At 40.0% G+C, this 27455-nt stretch overlaps 3 protein-coding genes across 8 annotated transcripts; 1 reads left to right on the top strand and 2 right to left on the bottom strand.

Annotated features, from left to right (window-relative positions):
- Nucleotides 1-396: 396 nt before the first annotated feature.
- Nucleotides 397-5004, bottom strand: gid4 (GID complex subunit 4 homolog). Its single transcript, XM_046414976.1, has 6 exons — nucleotides 4565-5004; nucleotides 4040-4099; nucleotides 3296-3403; nucleotides 2827-2928; nucleotides 2606-2736; nucleotides 397-2494 (listed from the first exon to the last, which is right to left on the bottom strand). The coding sequence occupies exons 1-6, from the start codon at nucleotides 4787-4789 to the stop codon at nucleotides 2431-2433; spliced, it is 690 nt and encodes a 229-aa protein (XP_046270932.1). The 5' UTR covers nucleotides 4790-5004; the 3' UTR covers nucleotides 397-2430.
- Nucleotides 5005-5317: 313 nt separating this feature from the next.
- drc3 (dynein regulatory complex subunit 3) lies at nucleotides 5318-8928 on the bottom strand. Of its 3 annotated transcripts, XM_046414972.1 has the most exons (13): nucleotides 8908-8928; nucleotides 8498-8703; nucleotides 8300-8416; nucleotides 8037-8203; nucleotides 7773-7919; nucleotides 7507-7626; nucleotides 7296-7408; nucleotides 7021-7195; nucleotides 6773-6904; nucleotides 6506-6576; nucleotides 6076-6199; nucleotides 5691-5822; nucleotides 5318-5569 (listed from the first exon to the last, which is right to left on the bottom strand). In XM_046414972.1, exons 2-13 carry the CDS (start codon nucleotides 8655-8657, stop codon nucleotides 5474-5476), a joined length of 1554 nt encoding a protein of 517 aa, XP_046270928.1. In that variant the 5' UTR covers nucleotides 8658-8703; nucleotides 8908-8928; the 3' UTR covers nucleotides 5318-5473. The 3 variants fall into 3 exon arrangements, with proteins under 3 accessions (XP_046270928.1, XP_046270927.1, XP_046270929.1); XM_046414971.1 differs by lacking the exon at nucleotides 8908-8928 and having other exon boundaries at nucleotides 8498-8902; XM_046414973.1 differs by lacking the exons at nucleotides 8037-8203; nucleotides 8908-8928 and having other exon boundaries at nucleotides 7773-7825; nucleotides 8498-8904.
- A 450-nt stretch (nucleotides 8929-9378) lies between these two features.
- LOC124073062 (TOM1-like protein 2) lies at nucleotides 9379-27331 on the top strand. Of its 4 annotated transcripts, XM_046414966.1 has the most exons (16): nucleotides 9379-9497; nucleotides 13766-13850; nucleotides 15352-15430; nucleotides 15875-16024; nucleotides 16513-16647; nucleotides 16734-16877; nucleotides 17097-17213; nucleotides 18163-18296; nucleotides 18548-18590; nucleotides 19574-19733; nucleotides 20167-20281; nucleotides 20846-20921; nucleotides 21696-21770; nucleotides 23849-23908; nucleotides 24475-24511; nucleotides 24660-27331. In XM_046414966.1, the coding sequence occupies exons 1-16, from the start codon at nucleotides 9446-9448 to the stop codon at nucleotides 24803-24805; spliced, it is 1608 nt and encodes a 535-aa protein (XP_046270922.1). In that variant the 5' UTR covers nucleotides 9379-9445; the 3' UTR covers nucleotides 24806-27331. The 4 variants fall into 4 exon arrangements, with proteins under 4 accessions (XP_046270922.1, XP_046270923.1, XP_046270924.1 ...); XM_046414967.1 differs by lacking the exon at nucleotides 21696-21770; XM_046414968.1 differs by lacking the exons at nucleotides 21696-21770; nucleotides 23849-23908.
- Nucleotides 27332-27455: the final 124 nt, after the last annotated feature.

Raw genomic sequence — 27455 nt, 5'->3', positions numbered from 1 at the left:
TTCGCTACATAGAAGGATTTGCTAGAGGTTGACCGACCTATAAACTTTTTCAACAGCATTTTTTTTTGGACTGCACTTACAGTATATTTTCTTATTAGCACCTACACAATGTCAGAGACAATACAAAGTAGACCGGACACTACTCATTACTAGATATTATGAACACTTAATCAGCCTGGTTGAGACTCGCTGACGTGTGTTTATAAGGACTTTAAAGTTAGCAGCCCACTACTGACATCTAGTGGTCACTGCTATGATCTCTGAGGTCTGACTTTCAGCACAGGTCGTGTTAGTGCTGCAATATGCTTTATGTCACATCCACCATTTGTTCCATGTCTTACCCCTCCTCTTGCCTGTCTCCTTTAAAAAAGAGGAATAAACAAACAAAAGCATTTGTAGCTGTGTATGAAATAATTCACTCTTTATTTCTCCTCATACAATGCACTCATAGCAGACTTATCATACATCATCTTCTTTAAACTGGCCTCTTTAAATCAGGTGTATTCACTCAAGACATTTAAAGACACACTCCCACATAAACATTTGTTTTTTGCATTGCACATTTTGATTTTTTTCTCCATTATATGATTCATTAAAAAAGAAAAAAAAACTATTTTGAATTCCACTTAATTGGGTTAAAAAAAAGCTGTACATTATACAGTATTCCCACAAGTCATCAAATCCGCTGAAAGTCTGAGCAACAAAGATGCAGGTGGAGCACATGCGCTCTCCAGCACTGAACTTCTGTGCCAACACTTTCCAGAGGAACTTCAAAAACCTTCAGGCGGCTGATCAAGAGTCCTGTCTTTTTTTTTTTTTTTTTTTGCACAGTTTCTCGCAAACACAAAAACATATTTTCATGATTTCTTTCAAACAAACCATTAATAACCTAATCCTTTGTTCTTTTTAAAAAAGCTTTACAGACATTTGAAATGGTAAGGCAGCAGTTTTTTCTTTTCCTAAAGCATCAAAGGAGATTTTATTTTTTCCTCAATCACCTGTACCTACTTCAGACTTGTCTCCATGAGCCACAAAAGGTGCTTTTTCACATCACATTTTCCAATGAGGACAGAACAGTGTCGATAAGCAACATACATTACGCCTTTTTTTGTGTTTGGCCAACTGTTGTGCCTTTGACTTAAGGCTACGAGAACAAGCCAGTGAATTGAATGTTTTCAGCCGTTTCTATAGAAGGAAAAAATACAGAAAGATTGAATATAACTAAGTTTTTATCAACAGATTGAATTGCTTTTAACATGTTACATCTCAGCTTTTCCAGTCAGTCAAACTCACATCATGAAATTTCTACTCTGCTGGTCTACTGTGTGTTGGCGACTGTTTAAGTGGCTAAAATTCTGAAAATCTTAACATTTTTGGAACAGAATTGGAATGTGCGTTCACATATCTGAGCTTCAAACGCTGGTCACTGTAATTAAATAGATGTACTTATTTCTACACTCTAATATATTCACTCAAGGTTTAAAAAAATAAACTCTGGAAGAGAAATAATCCGAAATAAAATAAGTTCCGACCTACTAGTGAGCTTTGGCTTGCATAGAGAAAATCTGATCTGAAACTTTGTGTAGACTTTTTGTTGGGACAAGTGTGTTTCGAGGATCTTTTCAAAAAGCAGCAGCTTGGAAAAAAAATTAGTTACTGGTCATTAATGACCTGTTCAGAGGTCAACATTGCTGTACTCCAAAGTCAGGCAACACCCACATTCAGCTGATAGTTTTCAATTATTCAATACTGCCCTAACATGCCATCCCTGAGCAACAGGCCATAATTTTGAGTCTTACAGACCTTGCATAAAAAGTAGATCACTACTCAACATTGCTTCTCCTGCAATCTTTTGGCAATAACCTCATCACAATACTCTGCACTAAGGGGAGCCAGAGTGATAGTGCAAAGATGTTTTACATTTAAAATAAGTGAAATAAATTAAGCTTTACTGAACAAAACTCTTCTTGCATTTTTATGCTCTTTTCTTCTGCAAATCTTAACTGAAAGGCAAGAGTGTATAGTGTTTCCACTGAGGGTGAACTTATTTTGATATCCACCTACAGGGAGACAGATCCTATCAGAGTGCAAAGAAATCAGCGAACACAAAAAAACAGACCAAAAAAAAAAAAAAAGGACAAAACAATATTAAGAAATGCAATCTGTGGCCAACATCAGTTCTGCAGCAACTGTAACAACTGTTCATCTGCCACATGTTTTGCTTTTAAACTCTTCTCTCTCTCTCTTGCTTGCTTTCCTTTGGTCAGTCCACCAGAAGAGTGACTGACCACGTTTCTTTCCCCTCAGCGAGGAAAACAGGTCAGCTTCAATCTTGGCACCAGAGGGCTCTCTGTTGTTCCCGTTCCATTTAACCAAGGGCGGTATATACTGTCTCCTCCTCGATTCAACACGTGTGTGAGTGTGCGTTTGTCACCGAAATTCATAAATAGGCATACTGTGCTCTCGAACGTGGTTTAGGTTTAGAGATTGGTACCTGCGGATGTAAACAGAAATGTAAACATAAGAAGCAAGTACTAAAATGGCAAAAGAGAATGAAAGAACTTTCTTCAAGCCATTAAATCTGATCTGTAATGTTTGTAGTTACCATTCTGAGCTCCTGTGATAATAGTACCCCTCAATAGTGGCTGTGGACTTCTGGAAGCAGATGTAATAGAAGCCAGCAAAGGAGGCACCGCTAATGTCTTTGATGGTGTGGTCTGGAACTAAAAACTGCTCCTGAGAGGGCAGGGGAGGGAAAGGAGAGGAGGTCAGAGCTTAAACCTAACACGAGGACAGAGAGAGATGACCGTAAACTTATGTACTAACCTTCCACCTCATGAAGATATAATCACTGTTGTCCAGGGCTTCATAGTCAAAGTCATCGGAATTGAAGCTTTTGGCATATCTGTGAAAAGGCTTAAACTTGCCCTGTAAAGAGTTTATTAAATACTAGTAAGTCTAATATCCTTAACTGAAAGTCTGCCACATCAAATATTATTCATCATTACATGCTTTTAAGTTGTGGTTCCTTCATATAAACTACATTTTAGTGGTTGCCGTGGGGTTTTCTCACGGCACAGTGAGACTATTGTTAATCAACAAGTACCAAAGTCGAAGACTAACCATAATTTTGCACAATTTCTGGAAGACATAAGCCTACAGTGTCAATAAACTGGTTACACAAAGAGCTACAGGCAACTTAAACCTCCAATGTGTCTCATCAAACTAAGAAAAAACTTTTACTGTGCTTATCATATACTGTAACAAGGAAAAACAACAACCAAACAGGACATACCCAGTGCTTTCTGTCCACATCTTCATCTGCGTCCCACTTCCTGGTTAAAAAGGGCCTTTTTCGACTGATAATTTCACCAGCAAAGAACGTTGTGAGAGTGGGATACTCCTGTCACACAGAAGAAACAAGAAAGAAAATATTGATATATGAATAGCAGCTCAATATTCCATTCAAAGCACATGATTCGTACTATTTGATTTAAAAATGCTAATCAATCACTGTGCAACATGAGGGTGATTTTCAGTGTGTCATGTGACTAGTACGTTGTGCAGCAGCCTATGAACTATGCGTCAGCAGAAGATAGATACTACAGTAAGTGTAATGCAACCACTGCCTGCTCACTTGCTGCCCCGCAATGTCTTTTGCGATAAGCAGATGCACTCAGACACACATAAATAACCTTGTTATGTCTTACCTTCATTTCCTCAAAAAAACGGTTAAACGTGACTTGTTACTTCTATAGGTCTCTTGTGGATAAAAACATAAACTGTGGCTACTCATATATCACAGCTGAAGTTCACTTCAGGATCTTACTGACCTTTTTCCTTCCGTATGTTGCGTAATGTAATGGGTATATGGTTGACACACTTAACCTGAGGACTAGAGTCTAGACCTGGCCTTGCATTCCTACCACTCATCTTTGACACAATTTGACCTACATCAGTCAAGTAGAAACCAGTTTGTGCTTAATCTTTGACAGAATAGAGGTCACTTGTACCACATTTCACTTAGTTTCAAGCTTACCTCAGTCAGGCCTTTGATCTTCAGGTATCCACACAAATATGAGTCCTCTACAGTCACATGCTGCCCAAGACAAACAGATTGAAGGAACACTTAATTATGCCTGAAATTACAGGTGCAAATGGTTCTCCATTTAAACAGAGAAAGTGAACAGAGAAGACGCTTACAAGGTGGGCTGGGCACATCTCAGTTTCTGTCAGTGTGTTTGCTCACACTGCTGTCAAAGTGCATTAAAGCAACTCATTTAAGAAGCTGGTTCCCAAAAAAAGCTAACGTGTAAGGGGTGTGGGCAGAATGTGTACAGCATAATGCGTGACCAAATCGTAAATTACTGACAATTGGTCCAAATTCAAAATGTCACAGTAGAAACAGTCTGGCTCAAAATTAGGTCAACGTGTCAGTATCGCATGACAGTCGGCACAAGAAAGAGATTAACGAATTAATGTCAGTTATGTTAGCATGTGTTAGCAACTAACACAGGGCTACAAATATGCTGAACAATGCTAACGCATGCCAACAACACATTACCTGCAGAACGACCTCAACGTCGTAGGAGTTGCCTTTGCTTTTCTGATAACCCCGAAACTGTGAGCCGCTGTACAGCAGCGAGGTGGCCACCCCCGGTTGGTGGGTGTTGATCGGGGCTGGAGGAACAAGAGAGGCCGAGGATGGGCAGGCCGAGCTGGTGGTGCTGCAGCACTCTGCTCGGACAGGCATGATGAGCGCTAAAGAGTCCCCGTCAGCAACCGTCATGAACTTTCTGACTGAGCACAACACAGCTGCCGAGAGAACTGGTGCTGACAAAGCAGAGTGTGCCAGCTGCAGGATATCCCCGAGGTAAAAGCACTTGGCTCAATTTTGCAAGCTAGTTTGTGGATTTGCTTCTGAGCAGGGATACTGCAACGTCTCATTTGAGAATCCTGCTTCCCTGAATTTCATTGGCTGGAAAATGGTGCTTGACTCGAGCAAGAGTCTTATTGGCTAATGAAACCAAATGTATTGTGGGAGTTGTATGTAAATTTTCTACTACCGTTCATCTATGAGTATTTGTGAAGCAAACTTAACAATGATTTAAAAGCAAGCCCGAAACACTAAACGCGATAATTCGATAAACTTCATAAAGACATATTTAATTTTTTTTATTACACATATCACGTAAGACAAAACATACGATTATATTTATTATGGCACATATAATATGTTAGGTTACTATTATATCTGATTCTCAATAATATATCCCTTTTAATCTTGATATAAGTAGAAATAGTTTAACAGGTGGAGTAATTTCTTGAATACTTTATTGTGGATAGAACATACATAGAAATGTATTTGCTTGTACACAGTGAAAGGCTGTGAAAATGTCCTGTTACATTTTTTAAAAAAGAAAAAAATTAATACATAACAGAGAATTTGGGCAAAGATGGTTTACTGATGATGCTACTGAAAGTCTTCCAGCTGTTCCTTCAAATAGTCCACATATCTGTGGATGTCTGAGATGCGCATACGGTTCTGCTTCAGTTCTTTGTCTTCAATCTGTAATAACCCATAAAGATCATAAATAAATAAATATCATGAATGTGAAATACAGAAGGAGAGGTTTATCATCCATATAAAAATATCAATCGGGATTTTTCAGGTAGTTTCAACTCTCTACCCCTTTAATGAGGGCCACTTTCCACGCATTGACACGTGTTACCAGCTGAGTCTCTCTGTCATTGATCTTCAGCAGGTGGTTATCGTGGCTGGTGGCTAGTGCATCCATCACTGTGTCTCTGTCTGTAAACAGCTATACAGAGAAAACACCACTGAGGACACTGACACTGCTAATAAACCACATCATCACCTCATCTGACCCAATCAAGTTCATCTGTTGTCAGCATTCACAATACACTGCAGTTCTTCCGCTAATGTTGTAATATGCATATCTCTTTAGATGTACATATGCTAAAATGAGCAAATTCTCAAGCCTTGAGAAGTAGATATATATAGTATATATAGTATATATATATATATATATATATATATACACACACACTCACCATTTTAACATCCTCTGGGATGTCCTCCTCAAGCTCGTCCTTGGCCACATTTTCCAGAGTTCCTACAACAATCTCCTTTACCTTTTGATGATAATCATCCTCCAGATCTCGGCATTGTGCAAATGTATGGCTGAGTCATGGAAAGTCTTAATTATTAATTCAAATTAATTTTGCACCCCATACTTTTTGTCTGCCAATCTTTATGATGCAAACACTGATGTTTAAACTGGATTGTAGACCACACAAAGTGGGACCCCGAGACCAAGCTTTGATTAAATTAAAACTGAACTGGGAGCAAGATGCTTCCCCAAATGGTATATTATGAGCACAATAGCTCAATAGTAAGGACAAGACCCTGACAACAGTAATGAACCAGCATTACTGGATATGACTCAAAGTTCATAATCTGATACACAGTGAGAAAGGATATATCCCTTGAGCAGTTTCACTGAAGTTGTTAATCATGTCTGACATGTTGCTGTCAAACTTTTTGATGACATCCTGAAATGAACAGAATGCTTCATTATGAGAAAAAGTAGAGAAGCACTTTCTTTTGTCACAAGAGGGCACAAATTATGAGGAGTTCATCTGTAGTGACAGAATCCCCTATATAACATGACTTCAATCAATGGGTATGAAGAGTGGCTTCAATCCTTTAACATTTCTTTCACAATAAACCAGAGCTGGACAAACTTACCTCCAGCTGGCTGACCAGCTGAAACTCCACTGCCATCAGGCTTTTACACAGTTGGCTGAGCTCATCATTGCAGTGGCTGATCTTGACCCTCAGCATGTCTGGGTCTGATAACTGCTGCAACTCCATGATCCTCTACAATGGTGTGCACGCAAGAGATAATCTCATACTTGTGGCACATTTAGTAAATTTACTTAGCATCACAAGGCATAACAGGTCTTTTTAAAACATTATGTCCCTCCACAGCTCACCTCTTTGTGTTGCGGCTCAAACTTTGCCAATATTTGCGATGCTTTTTCCTGGTAGTCTGTCATGACCTTAGCCTGAGCACTGAAGAAGGAGCTCAGCTCCGTCTCTCTTCGCTTATGTTCAGCTAGGCCTGTGTCAAATAACTGCATACACAGCTCCACCATTTGGTGCTCAAATGTAAGTACAATGTTAAAGAATTCAAACAATGATTGCCCCAGATTATATGCCATTCTTAATGCACTTGCATCTGTTACAAAGCAGATGCAACAAAGGATATGTTTGAAGCAGAGGAGCCACTCCAGGCACACATTGTATTGTCTGTGCCTCAGGATCATCTTTGATCATGCTCTTAAATAGAGAAGACCCATTCAGGGACTCCACAAAGGCATCCTGCAGGAAAGACAAACTGAACTTACACATCTTAGGAATACAAATGTTTAGAGCTCAGTGGACAATAACTGCATTGCCAAATGAGATCTTTATATTACCGTATGCAGGTTAATTTCAGCTTTCTGGTTTTGTTCAGCCTCATGAGCCTGCTGCATCTGCAACTCCTCGTGGCGAACTTCCTCAAAGACATAGTGGTATTTGATAGATGCTTCATTTTTCTGCACATGGACAAGTGTAAGTTAATGTTAGTTTTATATACAGTACAAAATAGAAAAATGGTTTAATGGTATTAAAATAAACCATATGTGAATACAGTAGATTGCAAGCTGGATTTGAGTCAAAACATGCTGCTGTCTGTACTTACCGTCTTCTCATCAAGTAATCTGTAATCTAGGAACATCAACCTTGGAAAGTAGGCTGCAATGAAAAATTTGTAATCACTGTCCTTGGAGGCAGGATTTCCAAGTAGGCTGAGGCCGGACAGGTTCTTAAACTTCCTGAGATAGAGCACCTTTGAAACGCATTCAGTTGCATTAGGTTATGGAAACTACCTGTAATATATTCTGAAACTAAAAAGCAGAAATGTTACATATAATATTGACAGATTTATGCGAGAAAATATTGTTACATTGTCCAACTGTCCAACGTGGTTGTTTGCAATGCTGAAATGAGTGAGTTTCTCAAGTGCGTCCATGTTTTCAATGACAGAGATTCTGTTGTTGGTCAAATTCAGCAATTCAAGCTTCTGCAGATACTCCAGACCCTCAATTTTCTTTATGCTGTTGAATGACAAATCTAAAGGACAGTGATGGTTACTGGGTTACATCTTACCTGCACAATTAAGACAAGAAAGTATGAGTATAAAGAGTATAAAACAAAGCTTTGTCTTACTAAGCCATGTCAGATTCACCAGACGGTCCAGACCCTCAATCTTCTCTATGAGGTTGTTGTTCAAATTAAGCCTGGACAAAGACGTGAACTCCCATAGGTGGTCAATCCTCAGGATGTCTGCGAACAAACAGCCTCTCTCATATCCGGCCCCAATACATCTTCTGACTCTGATTAGCAAGTTTTTTTAATTGGTCTTACTTCTGTATTCCAGATGTAGGTTAAGGATTTCACTAAAGTGGATCTGCTCCACCTTTGCAGCATGACTAGCCTGCCCTAGGGGAAGTTTCTCCATTACGGCCTCCTGCAGAATCTCATCATCGATCAAAATGGGCTCAGATTTATTCCAATGCACATTCATCCTGCTGTTGGAGGGGTTGGTGGCAGCTTTTACTTGCCTTTACCCTCTGCTCTAACAAGAAAGTAGATCATATTTTGTTAATTTGGAGCTTGGTTTGTTCAGTTAAAGATGATGCCAAGCAAAGACAGAACGCCAAACAAATTTCAAGCATAGCTAACTACCAAGGCCACAAAATTTAGCTGGTGTTGTTTTTTCAATGCAAAACAGCTTCTTAAAAAACGAACAAACAAGCTTACCATCAGTAACGAACCTCTGACTTTTGTTGTTTACGCCGTTACATAGCAACTATCTGACGTTAAGCTGCGTTCAAGTACACTCAAATGATTCTGTTCAATAAGACGTTTCACTTATGAATGTACTTGCCCGAACTATTAATATGTACATTAACAACACGATTCTAATAAACTGGTAAGCAAGGACACCTAGATTTTTTTCTTTTAAGTTATTTCTTTGATTGGACGTTATTTTTCTAAAGTACAGTGTAGGATATCTCCAGTCAATTGTTATGCATATTTATATTTTATAGTTCAGAGGATTTATGCTCGAGTTCATTTTATCGTTGCTTGTGCACTTATTTACAACTACGGTGGGCTATCAAGTAAAACACTATCATCTGTGTGGAAAAAACGTGTGTTGAATATAGCTTCATAAAACCAACATGGATTCTAGCCATACATCTGAAAGGCTCTGTTTCTTTGTCCAATAGCATTACTTTGTGGGCGGGACTTAATAGTACCGCCTCTGGGCCTCAGCCTCTGTCAATCCCGAGCGGATTGTTTGTTGTCAAAATGGAGTTCTTACTTGGCAATCCGTACAGCACTCCTGTGGGCCAATGTATAGGTACGTTAGCCTTGAAATTTTTGAGTAGAGTACGTGATACTTCTCGCACCTTAAGTAATTTGAACGTAGGTAAACATTTGGGATTTGCTGTTGGGATTTACGCTACGAAAGGTTGCGCCAGTGGAAATACCGTAGCCAGCTAGCGAGCATCATCGCAGCAAACGTCATTTACTTGGAATGAGCTTCCAGCTTATATTAGCCAGATAAACTGCCTAACTTATTCCGTTATAATTACATGTGCATTTTTGTTTCGCCACATCAGTCAGTAATTGTGATGGCAGTGTAATGCAGCTTTCAAGGAAATTAAAATAGAGGGAGATACATGGGCAGGGTAGTGACGCGGCTCAAAGTGGCTTGCAGAGCTTTAGTCAAGTTGAAGTTTAGTATTCCCCGAGTTTCTGAACAGTAGTTGACCACACTGTTTGGTCACCCTTGCTTATTGTAGTTTTAAATCTTAAAGCACTGTTCTGTGGAGCTTATGTGTCCTGCAGAGGAGAACAAAGACACAAACGTGGCCTACCACATCCCTTTGGTGTGGTTGCATCTATCTTTGCATGTTGCCGGTTCTTTGCAGACTGCTCGGAGATTAACAACTTCAGATCCAGTTGCCACGGTGTCTTTTTCGTGTCTTTTAAGATGAGAGAATAGGACAAATGATAAGACTAGCTTTTCCGTGTGAACTACGGAAAAGATTTTTCTCACAATGCAATGTAATTCTGGGTGCAATAATATATTTTTCTTTGGCTTCATATCCTTACCAGGTTATTGAACTCTAGTAAGGTCCAATAATGAGGAAGTGTCTACTCCCGATTTCCCGAATACAACCTACCCAGTACTTGTGTTATTTCTTTTTATGGAGTCAGGTCACTTTCCTCAACTGACTTGAATGGAAAAACCTTAACCGTCATTATTTGTAAACTGTTTTTAATTGATTTAGAATACCAGTATTTACGAAGTTGTATAAATGATCTAAAACATTTAGTTCTACTTCTTTTTTTTTTAAATGAGCAAGTGCAGCAGCTGTAAGAGAAGGAGCATTTGGTGATTACATATTTTATTCTGCAAGTAAAAGTCATGCTAACTTTTCTTTTATAAATAAGGGCCAATGTGTTTCATTCTCATGGTTTTACCCTGGATTTGTTTCACTAACTAGAGATAGGAAGTAGATAACCCCGCAATGCTTTTATCTCGCTCCTTAGCGCACTGGGTGAAATCCGTTTGGAGGAAGGACATCTATAGGAATTAGAGGGCCTTTATTGTCCTCTGGCCTGGGGAAGTATTGCCCACCACCCACTAGCTAGCTGCTGTGTGCCATGTCATCTAAGATGGCCCTCAGGCACCATCTGTGAGCATCGTCTCAAACATTTTACTCTACAAAGATCCTACGGAGTCGTGCACACAGCGGGCTGGATGCAGCACATCTTGGATTTCCCCATTTCACGAAGATGGCTGCATCTTCAGCCTGATCTCTGTGGTTGAGTTGCTGCACTGTGCAGTTTTGAACAGGCAGCTGTCTGTTTGGCTGTTGCAGTGGTGCTGTACACCACAACAGTAGGGCAAAGGAGCTTAGAGCTTATCTGAAACAATGAGAATGAGACGATAGACAGGGGAGACGGATAACACTTGATTAGGGATGCATTGTGTAGAACTTTATATAGCTCAGCTTTTTCAATTCCTAAAGTGACCGAGAAGGTGGTGGACAGGTTAGTGGTGGTGAATGATTTGTGTCGATGTGTGTGCATGTGCGTGCCTTTATCTTTTTGTTGTCATTTGCATGAGGGGAAGTTCATGCTCTTTTGTTTTTTTGTCTTCTTCATTCTAAACTTTCAAAATAAAGGCACTTTACTTGCTTTATTAACTGCTGTGCCTCTTTTTCCAGAAGAGAAAAAGAAGAACATATTTGTGAGAGAGGCTATTAGTACAGACAGCCAAAGCAATATGGTCAGCCATTCAGTGAGTGATTAATTCACAGATTTTGGTTAAAAGGAAATTTTTAAGTTTCTTTCACTGCTTGATTCCATTCTAAAGAGCCCTGTAACTATCCAGAGTTTGCAACTTTTGGCTAGCAGCTGACTACAAACTTCTACTGAGGTAGTAGAAGAGGACAAAAGTGAGCAGATTCAGTGAAGACAAAAGACTGGTGGAAAATGTGTCGAGAAGGGAAGAGTCTTAAGAGGACAAAATGTGGAGGGATGCGGCCAGAGAGGGACAGAGGATTTGTGGCTTTGTTGGCAGTGCGTGGCACAGCCTGACACTGTTACAGCCATGTGATCGACTGGCTTCACTGGTGTGGTGTCGATTCCCAGGACTGGGAGGATTGACACAACACCATGAATGAATGCACTCAGAATATATCTTCATTAGCAAGGCTCTGATTGTTCAGTGTCGTTTCAGCTCATTTCACATGGGGACATCAGATTTTTTATTTTTCTCTTTTCTTTCCGTCTCTGCCATTTGAGTTCTGTCCGGCCTTGACCTGACAATCCACTTGAGGAGATTATGTGGGATGTCTCAGCGGCAGTAGCTGGTTAAATCTTCCAAACTTATGCTTTATATACTGTACAGCCAAATACCTAGGCACAGCACAGTGTTTTAAATGCTGCTCATGTTGAAACTCACTTTGTCTTTCTGTTTTTTTAGATAAGTGTGTTTGTTTGATGGCGTCTTAAGTAAAAGAAGCCTGTCTCTCTTTGCTTGCCCAGTCTGTGACAAGTTGATTGTCTGTGTGTGTGCGTGTGCGTGGTGGGGTGGGTTAGATCATGAATAAATCATGGCTGTCAGGCTTGTCCAACGCTGAGGTTCCCAAAAGGAAGGCAACATGGCCCAGTGAGAGGCTCTTGGCCTGGGCATGACAGCCTGCTCAGAGCCTCTGTGCTTCAGGGAGGGAAGCTTCTCCTGTCCAAACTCAGGAATCGTCTAATGAGAATCTATTGAGTGTCAGTCACAGGAACTCGGTCACAGCTCTCTTTGGTAGGAAACCTTTTTTTTCTGTTTCACTTTGAATCTCTCCTCACATGACTGAGATCCTGAAAGATATCAGCAGTCACAGACATGATGGATGGATTTTGGGGGACAGAGGTAGGAGGGAAGAGACAGAGCGAGGAACGCAGTGAGGACCGCAATGCCAGTTCATCACTGTACCTTCTCACAGTCTGCATTGAATTATTTCCTGGCTTTAGCCAAAATGCTATTAAATGGTGGGGTGGAGTGTGAAGGCGAAAGCAGGTCTCTGTGGCTGAGTACACAGCTGCTTCACACACACAACCAGCTTTGCTGTCCTCTGAGATGATCTTAGCTTCCCTCTTTCCAGCTGACTGTTTGCTTCTTTTAGTGAATATACTAGGGTTGGAGGCATAGGAGCAACTGGTGGTGAGCCACGTTTTATAGCACATGAGGGTTTCTTGTGAAATTGGGAGGTGACGGTTTTGTAAAAACTTAATGGAGTGAACAACTGTGGTGATCTGAACCAAGACTTCCTCCCAACCCTTTTAAAAGAGAATAACTTCTAGTTAAGCTATCAAAGGATTTTGTAGGACATCCTATCACGTTGTAACTTTTTGCTGTCTTTGTTCTATTTTGACTAATTTCTACTTTCATTTTGTCAAGTTGCTCCCTAACAAAATATTGTACATCCAAGCAAGACAGTAAAGGTCCTGATGTCATGTTTTCTCAATCAGCTCTCTTCAGTGAGTGACATGACAAGATCTTACATGAACTCAGTGTTGTCTGCTAAAGTTGGGACGTTCATTACACAACAGAAATGTCTGTATTTCGGTTTTTCTCTGTGCTTGTCTCATATTTTTGAAGAATCCAGCAGCATTTGCAACAGAAACTGATGACAGGTTGTGGGTTTTTCGGTCACTGTCAATCAGATCTGATCAAACCAAACACCACATGTTGGATTGCTTACACAACAGCTTTGCTTCCACTGTTATCTAAACAACGGGTTGCTTTAATTAGTGTGCATCCTCAGGTTTGTGTTGTCAAGTAACCAAGACTTCTGAATCAAAACTGTGATTCTATTTTTAAGAAACCGTATGTTTTTCTCCATTGTCTGTATATCTGCATTTTAATATGTTGGGTTGTGAACCATGTTGTATGTGTGACAAAAAAAAAGCCAGCAACTTCCTGTCTCACAGCACATATTACATATTATAATGTAAATAAAAACTTATTTTCTCTTAATTTGTCATTCTTGTGTGGTCTGAAGTTGAGATAATGCTGTATAAATCTAAATATTCTGTTGACATTTTTGTGTTTTCCTCCAGAGAGGGCCACAGATGGAGGCCTGCAGACTGAGGACTGGACCCTCAACATGGAGATCTGTGATATCATAAACGAGACGGATGAGGGGTGAGCTGCTACACATTGTTTGTGTCAGTCATTGTTGGGTCATAATTTGCCATGTCAACATTTAGTAGATTTAGTGAGGCCATTTGGCCTGAAAAGACTTCTGGTTCCTCAACTGGTCAATCCCACAACCTCCATTGTTTTGTCACACACTGGCTGACTGAGTGACTCCAGAAAATAATACACTGACTACTGTGCTTCACCAACACTACAGAAAGCCTTTTGTTTTCTTTAGGTGTCACTGACTGAATGAATGAATGAATGACTGAATGAATGAATGAATGTATTAATGAATGCAATTCTTATGTCCGTGTCCTACTTTGAAAGGTGCCCAGCCTACTTCTTTCATAAGACATGATTTAAATCTTACATCTTATGTGAGAATGTAAGATACAACACAAGCAAAAATGAAATAATTTGCCTTTTTATTTGCTCATATCTGTATATCAGTGTTCATTAACAAAAAGCTGCGTTCCTCAGGATTTGGAAATGTTACTTTCTGCCAGACCACAAAAGCTGTACATCACATTTTGCATCTCAGTGTACGACTGTGATCTAAGACTTTAATATACAATAAAACATTTTCTTCCACGCCACTGAATTCACTTGTGGTTATGTATCCCAGAGTAAAAAGTTTTTAGTGCACCCACAGTTAGGCATATAAATCAGACAGTTTTGCAGCCTAAATAAATGTAATAGTCAAGAGAACCCAGCCGGAATGAATATTGGAGTCTGTCTTTTTCCCTTTTTCCCTCAGCACTTTCCCTCGTCTCTTTCCTCCTGCTTTCTCACATTCTTCATGCCTACACACACTCATTGTCTTGGCATGCGACACGGGGCTGTCTCTGTCACACCCAAAGCACACACACATACACACAACCACACGCAGAAAAGGAGTTCAGCTTCACAGAACACAGAACTTCTTGTCTTCAGAAATGTAGACGACATCTGGTTAGCTCCAGACTTAGACTCAGGAAATTTGGAAAATATTTTTTTTTTCTCTGAACGTATGTTTTCCGCACCAATCAAAACCAAAAAGGCAACTGTAACACTGAATCAGAAACACACTGAATACACACACACACACAGAGGGTGCTGTCTGAGGAAGGTATCTGTCATACTTTATGTTCATATCTCCATCTATTTCAGCTCCCTCACATAATAAATGTACCGTATGTCATGAAGGAGTTCATAAAAATGTATTGCTCTTCATCTTCGGTGAGGAGATGTGCAGTATGAGGCACAAAGCCAGCCTGAACTCATCATGCAAGGGTAACTTTGATGTTGCCTTGGGAGAAACAGATAGTCACTCAGAAAGAAAAGAGAGAGACAGATGGTGTGACGATCCTTCTCTGTCTTAGTCGGACAGTTACACCGACAGACTGACTGGCATCTGTTATTGTGCCGCAGAAAAATCATTTATTCCCACAAAGTCAAAGATGTTATGCCTACTCTCAGCTGGGGGGCTTTATCCAGCTGTATCTTCTCTGCCGTTTCCCTCCAGGCCAAAAGATGCCATGCGGGCCCTGAAGAAGAGACTCTGTGGCAACAAGAACTACAGAGAAGTGATGCTGGCGCTAACCGTGAGAAAGTCTTACTTTTTTTACTTTAAAGCTGGCATTAAATTATGTTTCAGTTGTGCAATGATTGCATTGATGACGGTTTTATTCTCAGGAAAACGTGTCCAAGTTGTGGGTTCTGGATTCCACCCAGCAAAGTGGATCTCTACAGATCTTGTCTCCTTTTTTTGTTAATCTTGTTGTCTTTTCTCCCGGCCACTCTCAGGGTTGTCTGTGGTCGTGTCTTTGAGCTGTGTTCATACCCACCCATGTCTTTGACAACTCTCCCAGTTAAAAGCACCTCTACGAGATGAAAACATCCTAACTGAGATATTTTGTGAACACTAGCGAGCCTTCTGTTTATCAGTTGCCTCTCACACACAAACTTGTTTGATTTGCTTGGCTTCTACCTCTGTTTAATCTATCTCACTCTCACTCTCACCCTCTCTCTCTCACACACACATGCAGGTTTTGGAAACATGTGTGAAGAACTGCGGTCACAGGTTTCATGTCCAGGTGGCCAACAGAGATTTCATTGACGGTGTGTTGGTCAAAATCATCTCCCCCAAATCAAACCCCCCAACCATCGTTCAAGACAAAGTGCTGTCACTCATACAGGTATATGTTTCCGTTTTTACTGACTAAGCCACACTTTTGATCCAAAATTGCATGAAATGTGGCATAATGAATGAGACTTGTGATGGTAACAGACAGTTTTATAAATGGCATCAAACATATCAGTGGTGGTTGCTGGGAGGCCAGGTGGACACCATGTGTTCCACTTCCCAAGTGTTGCACCACGGATGGCAGACTCTGGTGTTATCAATTTACCTAAGGTTCACCTGTGCTGGCCAACAGGTGGTGTTCTCCATCTCCCTTAATTATTTATAGGGATTTGTTGAAGGAGACCCCATGGACACTCCTCTTTTACACTCTGTCCTTTTGCCCTCGGTCTGTTTATGCCTACAGAGAGTGTGTGTGTCTGAGAGGAGTTATTTGACCATTTATTTTCGTCGTTTTTGCGCACAGGGCAGGAAAAAAATCTCTTTGTGCTGATATTGTGATGTATGTTTACTGTATGTCACAATGTGTGAATGTTGTGGCAGGCCTGGGCTGATGCCTTCAGAAGTAGCCCTGACCTAACTGGTGTGGTCCACGTTTATGAGGAACTGAAGAGGAAAGGCATTGAATTCCCAATGGCAGACCTGGATGCATTGTCTCCCATCCACACGCCACAGAGGGTGAGAAGGAAGAAAAGCACAAATTGAACAAGCACATAATTATATTTACACAGCAATATCCATAAATGCATTTTTTTTTTTTGCAGGGCACACCAGAGGTGGACCCAGCCATGATCAAGTACCTAGCTCCTTCCTCACCTCCTGCCGGGACTCCAAAACCTTCCTCGAGCCCTGTTTCTGCCACACAGGGCCCCCAGATGCCCAGTCCCATCACCGCGACCCCTGAACAGGTGACAACATGTGAAATGTAGCTATTAAAGTGCAGTCATTTATTTGGATAAATAAATGACTAAATAAAGCAGATTTATCCAGAGTTTAGCAATTAAGTACATTTTTTAATCAAAGCTGAGTACAAGATTTTCATTAGATATCATGACCCATCTCCCTCCTGCGAGACCATCTGCAGCCCTGGATGTTTTGAAATGATCTTTAACCTTCTGTGCTTTCAGATCGCCCGGCTGCGCAGTGAGCTGGACGTTGTGAGAGGAAACACCAAAGTCATGTCAGAGATGCTAACAGAGATGGTTCCTGGCCAGGAGGATGCCTCTGACCTGGAATTGCTTCAGGTGAGAGGCATATGAATACAGTATGAGGTCTATCTTAACACGCATACACGCATCTTCATACATTATTGTTTATGTTGTGCCTCACATGACATGATTTTTTGAATCAACAACAACAGAAATAAATCTGGATTTTGATGTGTATTTTAAGTTGTGTCTAACCAGGCATCAGATGATTTGTGGCATGCAAATTGATAATAATTTGGAGTTGTTTTTTTTTTTTTCTTTTTTTGATGAAATGGTCTGTCAAGACATTATACTAGCACCCTCACTCATACACATGCAAATATTTTACTACATGAATTCCCACACAGTGTACAGTAAGTTATTTCAGAAAGCAAAAAGCCTTCAAATATGGCACATCAGCTTTAAAGGGTTGAAATTATGTGCAGCCACCAGGGGGAGCACTTTCTTTAGATTTCAGAGGATATGCTCAACTCTCCCACAACTTATCATGAACTAGTTGGCTGTGGTAAAATTCCTGGAATTGGCATTTAACCAGTGGTATAGAAACTCATGTAGACTTTAATCTCCTCATGCCAAATCCACTCAGGTGTTTTTGTCAGCTGCATGGATCTGGCCTGAGCTAAGGGGCCTCTTGCCAATTATAATGGTTATGTGCAACCTTTTCTGACTTGTTCTTTTTTCCATTTGCTACAGAAAACACATTCACAGAATCTTTACACAGCTGAGCAAATATTTCTAACCTGCGGAATGCCTTGTCAAAAATATATGTGCAGCATACTTATTGTACAGTTAATACTCCCAGACTTAGACAGTGTTCTCCTCCCATTCTGTCAAGATGGAGCCATATAATGCCATGTCATTAGTTTGCCTATTTGTTTGTGTGTCTTGCTATAGCTCACTCTTCTCCACACATCTTCCTTTGTCTCTGTCTATGGATGTATCAGTTCATCCATTGATCAATCTGTTGATTTGCCAACCTATCAAGGAGCTGAACAGAACATGCAGGGCAATGCAGCAGAGAGTGGTTGAACTGATTTCACGCGTCTCTAATGAAGAAGTGACTGAAGAGCTGCTACATGTCAATGACGACCTCAACAACATTTTCCTTCGATATGAGAGGTATGGCATCAATCAGACTCGATCTCAGTCCTTGATTTTAAAGATGAGCCTCCAGTTGTGATCATGCCAGAATTTTTCAATGAAAAATCACATTTTTATTGAGCACAGTTTGAGCTTGTATGAAGGACTGTGCATAACCCATTCCTTTTTAAACATGCTGCAGTTTCACCCTGATAAAAATGTCTCTTTCATGTGGTTTCTGAAGTTGAAAGATGTAAGTAATTGAAGCTCACAGAGATTTTGGCTGGCAGGTACGAGAGGTACAGGTCGGGCAGAGCCACACAGAACAACGGGGTAAGTACTGTCAGCGGAACCAACCCCAAATTCTCTCTTTGGGTCACTTAGTTTTTGTTGTTTTTAGCATGTTTTCAGAAAAATTTGTAAATATATATATTTTTTTTTTTTAACATTTCAGTACATGTAACTTTGCTTTGCTTGTCTAACATGAAGGCTGTGTGATGTTTCAAACATAAATCCATTCAAATAGTCCTTTTTTGTGCTTATTTAACCAGTTTAGTGTCTGAATTAATACCTATTATTTACTCACTGTTATACTAGAATACACAACATAGCATTTATATGTAATGCAAGCAGATTGCTTTCAGCTTTATCGAAACTGGAAGAGCAAAGCAGGACTAGTTCCAATCTGCTATTTGGAGAGTACATTTGCCAATGTGAGTGACTGGCCAGAGGATTGGAGCATCTCTCACTGCATCCCATGTAGCTGTTTGTTTTTGCATTCTGTTGATCTTTCTGTGTGTTCTGTCTGTTTGTGTGGTGGCTAGCTGATGGAGGCAAGTATGAAACTAGTGCCATGTTCAGTCCTGGCCAGTGTGCTGGGTTGAACAGCGCGATGAAATGTTAACATTTCTGCTGTGTGGAGCTAATGCTTAGACCCATAAGATGTGTCAGCATCAGTGCCACAGTGTGAAACTAGATACTATGTGTCCTTCCCTCCCCTCCTTCTTGCCTTCTGCCTCACACATCTGAAGTCTGTTTATTCAGCCCTTAGTATTGTTCTCGCGCATACCCTCCAATCCACAACCACTCACCCACAATGTTGTCTCAAATTGTGTAAATAGTCAGTCTTGTAGACTTTCAGTTGCTACAAAGTATTCTCTCTGCATACAAAACACTCTGCAATCTGATTTCTTTAACAAACTTCAGCAAGCTTCCTCCATTTCCATTTGCTGGCTGAACTCTGTTACATTCATCAATTTTAGCAAAACATCACTATTGACATTGTTTCATACTTATTTCCATTAATTTTCTTACAGACGCTGAATGAGGCCACAGAGGACAACCTGATAGACCTTGGCCCAGGCTCCCCTGCCGTGGTCACGCCCAGGATCTCCTCCAGCCCCCCACCCAGCTCCACCACTGGAGCCACTGCCAACCCCACCACAGCCTCGCTGTCCTCTGCATTAGCTGGTCTTGGTAAGAACAAAATGTCTTGTTTTCCAGGGTGGAGACAAAAAAAAAATATTTGCTTCCAAATCCCAACTGTCATGCTCATATGTCAATCTCCCCAGAGTTGTAACATTCCTCCTCTCCACTAGTCTCTGCTGACCTTGTATTGGAAAAGTAGCAGATGATGATTTGGCTAATAAAAGGAGAGAAGCCCAGCAGCATAACTCATTGCGCTTTCATACCACTGCTAGCTTCCTGTTGATCTCTACAATGTCTCTGCACACTAGTATTGTGGTCAAAGCGCGGATATATCCTCGTTCTTGTCGAGCTTGATGTAGAGTGCTGAGTGCTGAACATCTGTTACATTTTGTCATTCATTCCATTTATCCTGTCACTTTTCTTCTCTCTCTCTCACTTGCTCTGTCTCTCTCTCTCTCTCTCTCTCTCTCTCTCTCTCCAGATGTGGCTTCAGACAGCGTGAGCGGTACCCTGTCCTCCCTATCAGCTCACAACCAGGATGACTTTGACATGTTTGCCCAGACCAGGAGCAGCTCTCTGGCTGAGCAGCGCAAAAAGTAGGTCTAGATTTCTAGTTTTTGCTTCTGGGGCAGCCCAGATCCTGTCATGTTATTCTTCAGGGTGTAATCTATTTTAATTAAATAGCTATTCATAACCACCTTTAATATTTAAAATAAAATCCACCCCTGGGCGCTTTTACTCAGTTTTGTTCTGTGATGTCCACTGCATGCAGGTTTTCTATTCCGTGATAAAGTTTGGTTTCGTCACTTTCCCTTAACTTGCCTTTATGTCATCTTCTTATGCCAATTATTTCCCCTTGCATGTTTCTGGAATGGCTTTTGAATGCCTCCAGGGTGTGAATGTTAATCTGGTATTTTCTGCAGCAAGACCTTGTTGCCCTCAGCTGTAGGTTGAACACCTAGGTAGAAATAATAGAAGTGATGAAGTAAGGACAAGAGAGACATGTTTCTCAGTTGTTGTGTGTTTTACTGTATTTTTTTATTGTGACTGGTGACTTTTGCTTTGTTTGTCACATCTGTTATTTTTTTTCTTGTTAAATTTTTGTTCTGCTTCCTCATTGGTGTATTTTAGCTGCATTCTTTATTTTTTCTTGTGCACAGTGTAAAGTATGAGGACCCTCAGGCTCTGGGTGGACTGGCCTCAGCTTTGGATGTGAGACAACAGAACACAGGAGGGGTGAGTACACTGATGCATGCAGTTTAATGTGGCTGTCATATATGGAGTGTGGGCTGTGTTATTCACATAGTTGACAGGCCTTCCCGTACGAGTCTGTCCTGAGGCGTTGGTCTCTCCCTGCATGTGATGGTCTGTGATGCTGTATATTCAACAGTGACATTTGTCCGGTGTACAACGTTGATCTAACGAAAAGGCGTAGATTTGTGTATTGACTGTTGCCAAAATAAATGTCTTGCAGTTCAGTAACTGTGCCTATAAATAAATGAAAGTGAGCAGTTAACATGTGAAATTTTTTTTCATTTGTTCAAGGTGAAACATGGAGTCAGATTTTTCATTATGTAAACCAGATATCAGTTCTTACTTCGTTCAGTTTATTTAAATAGAACTCCACATAATTGGTTTGTCTAGAAAGTCAAACACAAAAATCACACACTAGTTTCATGATCGCAGCACACTTTGCAATATATTTGCACAGTTGTCATTATGTACACAGATGATTCTGAAACGCATACCATGCCTTTTTAAGTTTCCTCACGTACCCTATGACTCGTACAGACTATTTTCCCCTTTTATTTTCCTCATTTTCATCTTTATGGAATGAACCTTTTCACCATTTTCTTTGTTCTCCCCTGTTTTCCCTCCTCCTTTAAATGGCAGTCGTCTCTTGCATATTTGACTTCTCCTCTGTCTCTCTCTCTGCACTGTGTGCTATGCTGTGGTGGGGCCTGCTACCTTTCTTCTCTTGTGTAAGGTGTTGTTCTGTTGTTGATTCAGCTGAGGGTAAAAGGGGATGATAACCCAGCAGATCAGGAGCTGCCCATAGACAGCTGGCTTATTACCCAAGGAATGGTGAGGACTCCATCCTCAGTGTGTCCTCCTACCCCTCCCTCATGTCCGGCATCACTCCTGCTCTCAACCTTCTGCGGCATCATCCATAATCCTCATTAGCTGCTCCTCATTTTTCAGCCTCATCTCACCGCTTTGTCCTGGAATGCTCGAATGAGCTCAGTGCCAGTGAAGTTTACCCCCTTATGAACATCCACCTCCATGTCATGTGCAGATGTAGTACTCTAGTGTTGGGCAATATGATGATACCTTGAGTTAGATATTTGCCAATTGAAGGTAATTTTACTTTACTGCTTCTGATAGCCACGTGTAATCTGAAATCGTTTTATTCATTTATTAGGCAATGTTGCAAATTTACAGGATTTTATTTGCATAATCAATTATCTGGAATTGTTAAGTTTTTAATTGACTGGATCAACAGAAAACACATCTCTTTTAGTTATTTTATTGATACAACTCCCCCTTATTAATTTTCAGAAAATAATGTTTCACTGCAGTGATATAAAGTAAATTATATAGTGATGTAAGAATTTACCTGTATTGCCCACCTCTTTTGTACCCTGTTGACATGGGCAAGCATTACTGATGCATTCCTTTGATGCCACCTCTTTATGGATGGAATATGTCCATTAGGTCGTCAACTTGAAACATCTCTTAACAGTCACGCACTAAAACTGCAGATACTTCTGCCACACAGCAATATCAACACTAATGAACATTGTTAAAGTGCTGATAACATATTATCCAAGCATAAAATAACAAGGAAATGGATGATGGTTTGCTGTATAGTGGGAGTATTTGTCAGCTGTCCTCTAACTGTCTTTGGATCTTATACATTAGATGTAACAACCTCACATGTCTCACACTAATCTGAAATAGATCAACTAACAGATCAACCAGTAGCTGTTATATGTGTAACAGTGGAACAATGAAGTTGATGTTATGACTGAATATTTTACTATAGTGGATTACACTTGCATCAACTGTGAGTCATGATAGGATAAGACGTCTCATTGCTCACTTTTCTATCACTCGTCCCCCTATTCACACAGCTGCATGTGTATTTCTCCTGCGCAGGACTTCCACTGCCTTGGCCTTTATTTTGAAATGCTCCTTCACTGTGAACTCACGAGGAAACCCCACCCGTGTTTAGCACATAACAGCGTTACAGGAAAAGGTTTCGTTTTCTCTTATTTAACTTTGATCTCAGGTAGACGTCAAATGTGGACTTTGACTTAATGGCATAGGCAATAAAAAGATGTGGAAGATGAGACCTTTAGATATCGTATGTGAACTCTATGTGAACTATGCCTTTTCTGCTTGTGTAAACAAAAAGCGTTCAAGTGACTTTTCCAGTTTTCCTTCATTGTTTATTCCTTACAAGGGGACTTACAGTATCTTGAACCATAGTGGAAAGTCTTGAACCATAGTGGAAAGTTTCCTTTTTCAGTGACATACAATGCAACACACTTTTCATCATTTGATGCCCACATAAATAGGAACACAAGCACGCGCTGTCCATCTTGACACGGCTTTCATCTTCACAGTCACTGCACACCATGTAGTGTTTGTGTGTGCAGTGTGATTGTGTGTGTATGCCGTGGGATTGCCCTTCCTCTCAATGGTCCCTGTGCTATCAGCTTTTCCCATCCAATCAATCTCTTAATAACGTTCAAGCGATTTGCTAATTAACTAATGATGTGGAATAATTAACGCTGCTGCGTGACATTAGTCGGCAGCTGTTAAGCCATGTCAGCGCTACAGAACTAATGAGAACAATACACAACCTGGGAACTCCTGTTCTCAGATAAGACAGCTGAGTTGCACATGACAAAATAATAAGAGCACAGACTTGAGAGGGGTTGAATGTGTCTTTTGAGCACATTTTTAATTTTGTTCTCATTTTGATTAATTTTATTTTGATCATTTTCCTTTCTGAGCCTTTGGTGATTCCTATTCTTGTTACGTTTGTGTGTGTGTGTGTGTGTTATGATTTTTGTTTTTGTTGTCTGCTTTGGGTGTCTGCTCTGTTGTGTGGCTTTGGTGCTACCCTTTGGTTTGTCCATGGCTTTGCTCCATAGATCCCCGTATCGCAGTCCTCTGTCATGGATGACATAGAGGAGTGGCTCTGTGCTGACGTGGTGAGACTTCTTTACCTTGATTTATATCTTTTTTTCTTCTTTTTCTCTCTCTCTTCTTACCTCTGTTTTGTTTTTGCTTTTTCTTTGGTAGCACACTTCCTCCATCCGTCTCATATAACCACATACCTTTGACTTAAGTTTACTTGCACTTCGTGTCCTTTCATTCACTTTAATCTGTTTCCACCAAGATTGTTAGATTGACATCTAACAGTTTCCTGTGAGGTTTGGCTTGCAAATGCTAACATAGTGCTAATGATAGCCAAGTTATAACAGGTGATATGAGCTTCCTTAACATATGCATGTGGAGGATGTGCAGTTGGGCTAATGAAGGTTATTTGTTGTCTACACTTGCGAAAAGTGTGAAAGGATGCATGACTGATGGATCCTTCATGAGCGACGTTGTATGGATATTTCGGTGAACTTTACATGCATTTTGACTTGTATGACGCTTTTTACACTGTTCACTAAGGTTTATCTTTGTCTTTTGAAATAAAGACAACTCCATAAATGTGATAGTTTCTGCTGAAATGTGCATATTATTTTGTAACTTTTTTTCTTCTTAATAGAAAGGGGATACCACAGAGGAAGGAGTGACCAGTGAAGGTATGAAGTGATCATAGTTTTGTTTTTGTTCCAATAACTCCAGCATGTATGAAGTTTTGTATATTTTGACCCTTGTAGGAGTTCAAAATATAACACTGAAAAACCTTCAACTTTCCATGTCTCTGACAATTCAATTTGTTTTCTGCAGAGTTTGATAAGTTCCTGGAGGAGCGAGCCAAGGCAGCAGACTCCCTGCCATCTCCCCCAGGAGCCAACCCTGCTCACCCTGCCCGTGCCCCTGGTAGCTCCCACAAGAAGGCTGAACGGACGGAGGACGCCTTGTTTGCCTTGTAGACTGTTCTCAGGGGACCTCGGTCCCTTCTCTAGGGTGTCTAAAGGTCCTCGCCCTAAATGATTCTATCCTAACAGTCATTCCAGTCCCATTTCATCGCTGACTGGCAGTGGTGTAGCAAGTGACCTCCTTGTTGTTCTCTTGCCACCTTGTTGCTCTAACTTATAGAGGTCCAACATGTTTACTGCGCACAACTGTGTTGCGTTTTACTATATATGGATGTATTAATCTGTTAGTGTGGGATGTACTACTTGCAACCCTGCATCTTATTTGTTGTGCGCCGCCAAAGGAAGACAACTTAACTTGTCTGATGTGGTTTAAAATTGTGGTATATTACTGCGAGATTAATGGAGAACGTACGCTGCATTAAGTCCGTATGGAAGCATACAATTAGGATTATATTATGTTGTTTATCTACATTCTGCTAATTGCTAATTTATGCATTTATAGTTTTGTTCTGTACTATGTACTAGCGCTGTGGTTATGGTCGATCAATGAAAAAATTTTTCGCTCAAGTACTCCAATTAGCGTTGTAGTCATGCTTCTAATACTGAGATATGCGTGGAGAAAAGACTGGTGTCTGCAGGCTAATGTTGCTAAATAATAATATAATAGCTAATTCTTAGCTCATCTTGATCAGTGTATGCCGGCGTTCCTTTAACCAAAGGGAAAAAAACAAAAAAATCTAAAAACCATATGTTAGGATTCTCTATTATGCATTTGAAAAGACAAAGGGAAAGGAACATGCCCAAGGAATATTTCACATCTGTCTTTTCAGTCCTCTGGAAAACTTCATCAAATTAGTGGAGAAAAAGTATGCTCTTGACTTTTAGTCATTCCAAAGAATTTTAAGGCTTTAATGACCAACTAGAATTGAATTTACCTGTCAGAACAGTCATCACATTCATGTGAAAAAAAATCCCTTCCCATGCTATGTTAATGTTTGTGGACTCTGAAGCAAAAACAAAACTGTATTTTGTGCTTTGTGTTTACAAGATGGTTACTATTTTTCTAGGGGATGGGAAATGGTCTTTAGATTGACAATTTGCACATAAGTTTTCTAAACGTGTAATTTCAGCGCGTGTTCACCTAGAAGTGGATTAATGGACTGTCAAACGTATAGGAGTGCAAAAACTTATATTAAAATTTACATAAAGATTCTAGACAAAACAAAACATTTAAATGATCAGCACGACTCAGCTTAGCACCATTATCAACTAGAAGACAAACGTATAGCTTACAGTAATTACAGTAACTGTTTTAAAGGATGTATGCACATAGGTAGCTCATCACTTACTCTATACTATGTAATCGATATACCTCAAAATACAGGGATTTTACTTTCTGTATCTGGTTAAAAGTGTATGGCTCATAGTTATATCCAGAGGACAGAGAGGTTTATGTATTATTTGATCCCCTGATTATATTTTTTATAGTTGATGTAAAAAAGAAAAATTGTCCATACCCTTCACCATTGATCTTTTTGAGGCTGAAGCACGCAAAAAAAAAGAAAAGAAAAAAAAAATAATTTCTTTTGATTTGTGCAGTCAAACAGTTACTTTAATGCTTATTTTTATTTGTTATTTTAATTCATCTGCTGTCATTGGAGCTTCTGCCAAGAATTTCTGTAATTTCAGCAAATTAGCTCTGGATAGAGTTTGCCTTTGGTGTAGTTAAAATCACACTTTGAGGCAAAAAGCAATCCTGTCTTCATTCCAGTTCTTTTGCTGAGGCTCCTCTTTATTTGAACGTTGCTCTGCACTTAAAAAAAGGGATTTTTTTTTTTGTGTATTTTCAGTAAAAGCTTTGTCGATTGAGACATTTTCTTTGAATCTCCTCCCCAGTTGAAAAACCCTAATCATGCATCAAATTTTGAATTATCCATTGTCAGTATAGGCCTTTCGCTAGAGGGAAATATTTGTGTTATTATTAACATAAATGCAACTGTGGCATTTAAAAATTATTTGTGTCTACATAATCATTACAATTAAATATTTAAATATATTTTAGTTGAGAAAAATTAATGAGCTTTAACTTTTTTTTTTTAATGGTTATATAGGTTTAGTATGGTTACGAGGTAACTGAGATAATAGCATTACATTTACAATCAGACATTATTCTCTTTGAAAATCTTTAACCTTGCAGGCTGAACAAAGAAGATTACTAAAAATGTAAGAGATCCTTTAAAAGGGAGATTTATCAATATTCTGTCTGTGTGTTACACATCTCTGGATCTGTAACAGTGCGTTGTGTTTCTTGCATTTATGGGGCATCAGTCCTGAATGCAACACGTATTCCTTGAAATTCTGGCTCTCAAAATGGTTGCTGAATGTTTTTTTTTAATACTGATGAAGCAGAACATTGAACTGATGTTTTGTGAACATGGAAGAGAGGCTTGTTTTCTGTTGGCAGATGCCTAATGTCTGTTTGGCTGTGCCGTCTGCTGCCATTACTAATGGTCAGATTTTTGTTTGACCTAATGCACGTCTGTAACTGCCCAATAAAACACTAGCAATGTGTGACCTCTACCTCACAACTGTTTGTGGTTATTTTAAAATTCAGGGCTGTGTGACAGTCTCCTGCCTCTCCTTAATGCTCATGCTGATGCAACTCACCTTCAATCTTGCTTTGTACTGGCCATTCACTGACACA

This window comes from Scatophagus argus, chromosome 16 (assembly GCF_020382885.2).
Source record: "Scatophagus argus isolate fScaArg1 chromosome 16, fScaArg1.pri, whole genome shotgun sequence".
Classification (NCBI taxonomy): Eukaryota; Metazoa; Chordata; class Actinopteri; family Scatophagidae; genus Scatophagus; species Scatophagus argus.
The sequence above is the reverse complement of the archived record's forward strand: the minus strand, read 5'-3'. Positions and strand labels throughout refer to the sequence as shown.